Source organism: Triticum aestivum, chromosome 7B (assembly GCF_018294505.1).
Source record: "Triticum aestivum cultivar Chinese Spring chromosome 7B, IWGSC CS RefSeq v2.1, whole genome shotgun sequence".
In the NCBI taxonomy this organism is placed as follows: domain Eukaryota; kingdom Viridiplantae; phylum Streptophyta; class Magnoliopsida; order Poales; family Poaceae; genus Triticum; species Triticum aestivum.
This window is the reverse complement of record NC_057813.1, coordinates 378,838,898-378,846,081: the sequence shown is the minus strand read 5'-3', so window position 1 is coordinate 378,846,081 and position 7,184 is coordinate 378,838,898. Positions and strand designations below refer to the sequence as shown.

Below are 7,184 nucleotides of genomic sequence, written 5' to 3'. Positions count from 1 at the left end.
AAGCTATCGTAATGTGCTTTATTGATTTTAAATCACGGTTGTATCATTCATAAGAAGTCAAAAAGAAAGCCAGAGCTTTATTGACCCAATTACAATCAAACTTCTGCTGAAATGAAAACTAACCACTCAGTATATCTCATAAACTGTTCATTCACTTTTATAAGACAATGACTAAAGTCGACCTACCTAAACAGGTGTTGCCATCTATGCTATATAGAAGAAAAAGAAAAGAAAAAACAAACATGTTTGCCCAGATCACGTTTATAACCCCAACCCATCCGTTTGGGCCTGAACATGATTTTGCCCTAATGGAGTGAACAAAAGCAAATCCCTGCAAAAACCGAACAAATCCCGAATCCACCATATGCCTAAAAAAGCTAAACCAGCTGCCCTTAAAGAAAAGCGGAGAAAAAAGGGAGAAAACCTCTGGTCCACGAGGAGGAAAGCGGACACCCTTCTCTTCATCCGGCCAGACCTCCTGCTTCTCCGGCGGCCGGAGCGCCGGCGCGGTGAGCTCTCCTCTCCCTTCCCTTCTTTTTCTTCCGACCGTTCGCCGCCCCTCAAAACCCCCTTCTACCGCATCCCGCGCGGTGAGTATCCTCTAGCCAGAGATCCCTCGTCATCTTCCTCGTGGTCATACCTTCACTTTGCTCTCTGCCACCGATCTCATCCAAATCCACCCCTTCTTCCTTCCAGTTCGTAGTGGATTTGTTTGCCGCGTGGTGGAGTAGAGACCAGAAACAGTTTATTTTCCATAATTTTGGGTCTTCAGCGGAGCCCCCCAATGCCCCCACGTTAGCTAGGTCTGTCCCTGGCCTTATCCTTTTGGGAATGTCTTTTATTCTCCCGAATATTGGGAGTACATATGAACCCTCATGTACCATGTTAAAGATTGCTAGGCTGGAACTGATATTGCTGAACCTGCTTTTAGATATCTGAGTCTTTTTCTCGCAAAAAAGAGAGAAGATATCTGGGTCTTTGCCCACCTTTCTTTTGTTGCACCGCAAACATAAACCACAGTTTTATTTTCCACACCAGTTCAAAAGACGAGCACACAACTGGTTTCCGAACCAGTTAAGCGAAACAATTAATAACTCTCCTAACAAGGGAGCAGATTCGTGATCTGTTTGTCAGAATGGGCAGGATAATATCTTCTCTTCGTGTAAATGCAGACCATGATCCCGATTACAATATCTAGAGTCAACCAGTTTGATGCTGCGAGGCTTGATGTTGAGATGTCCGCCATGTTGAAAGAGCAGTTAGTCAAAGTATTCTCTTTGATGAAGGTACTTTCTCCAGTAATCATCTTGATTTGGGTGTTCCTCTCATGGCTTGCACATAAGTGCATGCTGCTTATAGCTTTCAGTCTTGATGTTTTTCATTGGTATCAGCCAGGACTCTTATTTCAGTACGAGCCTGAACTCGATGCGTTCCTCGAGTTCCTCATCTGGAGGTTCTCAATTTGGGTAGACAAGCCAACCCCAGGGAATGCACTCATGAACTTGAGGTATAGAGATGAACGGGCAGCACCCATCGCAGGAAAAGAGGGTATTTGACCATACAATTTTCTCTCAACTGTTGTCCGCTTTGTCTATGATATGTTTTTGTGCCTTTGTTATTGGTAATCGTGCTGATTAGAGTAGTAACATAAATTTGAATTGCTCTCAACAAGTCAATATAACTTAGATTGTTGTCAAGTGTGTACAGCTTGTAAGTACATTCTGATCTGTGCATCACCCTTGCATCAGAATACCCTTTTACTTACTTCAGTTAAGTCACGTTGAAGTTGGGTTGGGCCAGCATCGTTAGGTGTGAGCTTGTCTGCAGCTAACTCAGGGCGTGTGTGTTTTGGATTCTATAATATCCATTGAGCATAAACACAACGAAACATCCTATGATTGCACCTACAAAAATTCTCATTACCAGTAAAATAGTAGATTGTGATGTACCAAATCCCATCGCTGCCTCCTGTCCCATATCATGTCCTTTGGGCGAACAATATACAGTGTGCAGATACATGTTGTGTGACACTTTCTATGTATCCTTTTCCCAGTGTATTCAATGTGAGAGGCACATTTGACGCTTATGATCTGAAGTGACCTCAGATATGAAGCAAAGGTGCATTTGCCCGAGAATCATTAAGCTCAGACATAAGCTTAAAGTATTTAGATGATAATTACCATTGGATAAAATATGTTGTTGAAAATCCTGTTGTCAGTGGCATATTAATGTTTTGATCAGTTAGGAAACTATATTTCAACCAAATCAACCTGAAAGGCTTTCTCATGTTTATACCCAACTAGCTCAGGAAGTTTACGTTATTAATTCACCATCTGAGTATGAGTGGTGACAAGTACCAGAGGGGAAGGCCTACTTGGTGCCTTTTTTCTTTTGCCACTCATTGCCTCATTGTTGTTGCACCTGGTTGCCTTCATTTTTGGGTTTGGCATCGAGTTCCAGATCGTACCCCAGTGATACAACTTCCTCATCTCTGCTGAGCACAAACCAACACACTTAAGCCCCCCAATTAGAAACGATCAGTTGAACAAAGAAGCAATTTTGATGTGGTAAAAGTTTAGGAGGGAGGGCCAAAGACTCACGAGACTGCCCTTAGACAACCCCTTCCTGGACGATGCAGTTGGAGTAGATGCCAATGGGCTCGTGAGCATTCAGTCAGGGCAATGAGTTGGCATGATGACATGCTTATAGCCTCTGCCGTTGCTAGCTGTGGCAGATTGTCTATGACATGGGGGGTGTACAGGGTTTGGAGGGGAGAGTTAGTTGAAGCAGTCCCTGGTTTGGACTTTGGGTGAAAGCAAAAATGTCTTCTGGTGGGGATTAAGGACGGAAAGTTGAAGAAGTAATGGAAAATCATGAACATATTACATTGAAGCAGGTTAAAGAATCAAGTACGTTGGGAATGAGGGTTAATCCTAGATTGCAATCTAAGTGGAGGGCAAATAATTGATTTCCCTTTGTTAACTGTTAACGGTTTAGCTACTTGATTATTTGTAATATTATCTGAGCAATAACTGATGAATTCCACACATTTTTCAGTCAGAACAGGTTTGGAAGGACCTGGACTTTCAGTTTCTCAAAAGATCTTGTACTGTATTAGCACTGTTGGTGGCCAATACTTACTGTCCCGATTGCAATCTTTTTCTGCTTTCCGTCGATGGGGTGATTCTGAACAGGTTACTTTTCGAAAATTACTTGTGGAAACTTCAAATCCTTTTTATCATGCTAATAACCCCTGTTCTGTATCACAGAGACCACTAGCACGTCGTGCTTGGGGCTTGGTGCAGCATGCTGAAGGACTATACAGAGCTGTTTCATTCTTTAATCTGTTGTCATTTCTTTATGGTGGAAGGTATCATTTCTCTACCTCTTTAATTATGTTCATTAGAGCATCTACGGCCGCGGACAGCAAATTCGGGCTTCAAACGCCTACAGGCGTGTCCGCGGGCAGTGACCGGTCACACCTCAAATTAGCACTTCTGGATCCAGATACCTCATTCTTGAAACCTTAAATCCATACAAAACATGCAAACGAGGAAATCCACGTACTATGTGGATCAAATAACATATACTACCCTAATCCTCGTCGGGGATGTCGACTATCTCCGTGCCCGGCTCCGGGTACATGGGCGGCAGGCGTAACTCCGCGTCGGCCTCTGCCTCCTTCTCCGCGTCAAGTTCGGCGAAAAGCGCGTCGGTCACCACCCGTTCCTGCTGGATGAACTGCCGGTTGGCCTCGACATAGGCCTCGTCCTCCTCTGGATCCTCCACCTGAACCGGCTGCTGCTCCTCTTCTTCCTCCTCCTTCTCCGGATCCGACGAGTCCGGAGGCAGGTCGGCTGCGATGCGGGCGGCGCGCCTTGCCCGGATCTCCTCCTCGATCTGGAAGCGGCGCTCCGGTGTCAGCATAGCGTAGGTGGTCTTCTTTTGCCGGGCAATGTCGGACGGCAGGGAAGAGCGGGGTGGAGACGGAGAGCAAAGTGCTCGGGGTGGTGGCGGCGCGGAGAGGGAGAAGAGGTTGTGGCTAGGGTTGGGGACGCCGGCCGGCTTAAATAGCCGGACTTTGGCCTCGGGCGGCGAGCCAGAGCGGCGCCACGCGGCGTTCACACCCCCACCGGAGGAGATGCCAGTCGGACTGTTGGGTTTCCGGACGATTCCGTGTGGGACCTGGCCGTCGGTCCGACGTGGCGGATGCGCCCGGTCGCGCCTGCGCCTTCCCATATCTGGGCTGGATATGAGGGGTGCTTGTCAGCCCGGGCGTTTGAGGCGCCCGTCTGGGTCGGTGTTTTTTGACCGGTCATTGACCGGGCTGTCTGCCTGGGCATATGAGGGGGGTTTAGGGTTCCCGGCTGTAGATGCTCTTTGTATATTCTGGGATTATGTTAACACAGAAGATATATTTTTGCATTGAGGAACAGTTTTAGTATTGTGAACATAGGCAGGCCACTAAGATTATACACGACATCATGTACTTGAATGATCTGGAATAGCATACTTAAAGAATTGGCTAGCCATTTAAGATCTTTTTTTTTTTGAAAAAAAAAGCCATTTAAGATTTTATATGACCATCCTGCTGTTTTTTATTCATTGCAAATATGTTTTATTAGCTTTTCTGTGTATGTTTATACAGGTATAAAACTCTTGTGGAAAGGATTCTGAAAGCAAGACTTGTGTATGGGAGCCCCAATATGAACAGAGCCGTAAGCTTTGAGTACATGAATCGGCAGCTGGTCTGGAATGAGTTTTCGGTAAATCTCCTTTTGCATGTGCCTATCTGACAAATAGCTGGTAACTAGAAATTTCACTTATGCAGTGATGTATAATGAATTACACAGTACCTAGATGAAGGCTTTTGCATTTAGGGTATGCAAAATGACACCTTACATCTAGCTAATGTAGGTCACATATATTTCTGAAATTCTTGGGAAGTCCTAAACTTCTAATGTTCCTATCATATATAAAATGTAAATTTCTGTTAAGGATTAATAGTGAGAAAATCTATGATTAGTTCCATAGTTTAGTATTTCTACTCTAGCGGTAAATGTAGTTCATTTTACACTTACATGCATTCTGCATGTCTAATTAGTGTTATGTACCAAAATTACGGATGTATCACTTCTCTGTAAGTATCTAGTTATCCAACATTTTCTTATCCATCCAACTTTATACAGATGCTTGGGCTTGCTCGAATCCTGAGATAACATGTTTGATGGAACATTGATTGCATGCTTCCTATTCCCAATGGAATGAATCCAGATGCTAGAGCGTACAACTTCAAATGACTTGTTTGGTATTCAGTAGGACGTTTCATGGTGTTCTTCCAAATGGTGGCTAATATTGCTTACTTTGTGCAGGAAATGTTGCTTTTGCTTCTCCCCCTCTTAAATTCATCCTCAGTAAAGAAGTTCCTCCTTCCTTTCTCAAAGGATAAATCAGCAAGTTCTTCTGGTGATGAAGCAAACTGTCCTATATGTGTCTCTAGTCCTAGCATTCCCTTTGTAGCTCTCCCATGTCAACACAGGTACTCTGCTCTTTGTGGTATAGTCGATACACTTGTTTGATTTCATCTTGATATTAACTTGAATGCCTTTACGGCTAACTACTTTCATTTAATGCACTTCACCTTTGGGTCACACATAATCCTGAGAAAGCATTGTCCATATTGAATTAGCTGGTTGTAATGGACCTATGCAACCCCAAACCACGTTTTAGCCAGAAGTGCCTACATAAATTGTATTACAGCGCTGAAGCTAAACCTTAGATGCAGAAGCAGCCAGGCATTGATGTCAAATTTACGAAATATTAGTTAAAGAGTTTATAAATAAAGGCATCAGTACTCGGCACTGTAAATCCTTCTTGTCTTGAGGTTTGTCTTAGATTAGTTGTGTCATGTGGCAGTATTTGCTAGTGGCCAGTCATACTTTAGTGAAATATTGTTTTCATACGAGGCAGCACTTGTGCGCAACGCACAAAATCTTATTAGTATTTGTTTCTCAACAAATTGCTGAAAAACATGTCACCTTGATCATTATGCCAATCTTTTTGCTTCTCAACGTGTTTTGTGTTAGCTTTTTGTTAATAGGATTTTTTTGTTGCTTTTAGGTATTGTTATTATTGCCTACGAACACGGTCTGCAGCTACAAGTTCTTACAGATGTGCACGCTGTAATGAGGTTGTCGTTGCGATTCAACGACATGGATCGAGTTAGTTGTACTTGGCTCAAGAATTCTTGCACAAACCCGCACCCTCTGTTGTAAACAAGAACACTTCTTCGCCCAACACCATCAGATTTTTGAAGCTCCAGTCTACATATTATTGACCTGAAGCAAAGACAAATTGTTGTGGAAACTGGTGGTGTAAAACGTCATGTTTTGTTTGTAGAAGCTATAGAGAAGTCTGCGAGATGGAATTCTGGGTCTGTGCAGACAAAAATATGTTCTTTTTAGAGCAAGAAGCATGTAGTTTGTTTTTGTGGAATATAGTAATTTTCTGGTGATTTGCAGTTTAGCTGGGTACTGTATATTTTTATGGCAAGAGCCAAGAGGTGCTTCAAATTGTACCCGAAGTCCCTAGAAGCCGCGATTTGACTTCTAAATCATTTATGAAAATTTATATGGGTTTAGAAGCCATTGGAATTTTAAACAAGTACACAAAATCGCCAAAATAGGTGATGAAAGATATACACACCGTTTTGGCACCCTCAGCATTTTCTGGCCCATCCTCTACTCCTAGAGATTTATATTGTATGATGAACAATTTTGGCGGGATGGCAACTGTTAATGATTTTGACGCCGAGGATGACAATTTTAGAATTTGCCATGCTTGCAAACTTAAATTGTCGGTAGCGTGACAATATAAATTGCCATAAAAAACGTTTGCAAGTACTCCCTTCGTTTCAAATTACTTGTCACAAAAATGATAGAAATAGGTGTATCTAAAACTAAAAATATATCTAGATACATACATTTTTGTGACAAGTAATTCTGGACGAAAGGAGTACCATCTCTCCCAGCAAACGTCAACTAAATAGCATTACCGCGGCCGGAGGTGGCATAGAGCAAGCGACTGAATTGATAAGGAGAGGTGAGATGATGCGTTCGCTGGGACTGTACGCAGTGGGAAAGTTTTCATAGATCTGATGAGGAATCGAGTTTGCTCCAAGATTT

The 7,184-nt window shown here is 43.1% G+C and overlaps 1 protein-coding gene across 2 annotated transcripts; it reads left to right on the top strand.

Moving 5' to 3' along the window:
- Window positions 1–317: 317 nt before the first annotated feature.
- LOC123157225 (peroxisome biogenesis protein 2) lies at window positions 318–6,640 on the top strand. 2 transcript variants are annotated; one of them, XM_044575480.1, is made up of 8 exons: window positions 318–509; window positions 1,173–1,286; window positions 1,392–1,548; window positions 3,058–3,194; window positions 3,270–3,370; window positions 4,649–4,766; window positions 5,373–5,539; window positions 6,121–6,640. In XM_044575480.1, exons 2-8 carry the CDS (start codon window positions 1,176–1,178, stop codon window positions 6,224–6,226), a joined length of 897 nt encoding a protein of 298 aa, XP_044431415.1. In that variant the 5' UTR covers window positions 318–509; window positions 1,173–1,175; the 3' UTR covers window positions 6,227–6,640. The 2 variants fall into 2 exon arrangements, with proteins under 2 accessions (XP_044431415.1, XP_044431416.1); XM_044575481.1 differs by lacking the exon at window positions 318–509 and adding an exon at window positions 571–803.
- Window positions 6,641–7,184: the final 544 nt, after the last annotated feature.

Excerpts from the sequence above, each read along its gene's own strand:
- LOC123157225 (XM_044575480.1), top strand. The coding sequence starts at position 1,176 with ATGATCCCGATTACAATATCTAGAGTCAACCAGTTTGATGCTGCGAGG. Across the intron at positions 3,195-3,269 it reads GATGGGGTGATTCTGAACAG|AGACCACTAGCACGTCGTGC; the intron begins GTTACTTTTCGA and ends TCTGTATCACAG. Across the intron at positions 3,371-4,648 it reads TCATTTCTTTATGGTGGAAG|GTATAAAACTCTTGTGGAAA; the intron begins GTATCATTTCTC and ends ATGTTTATACAG.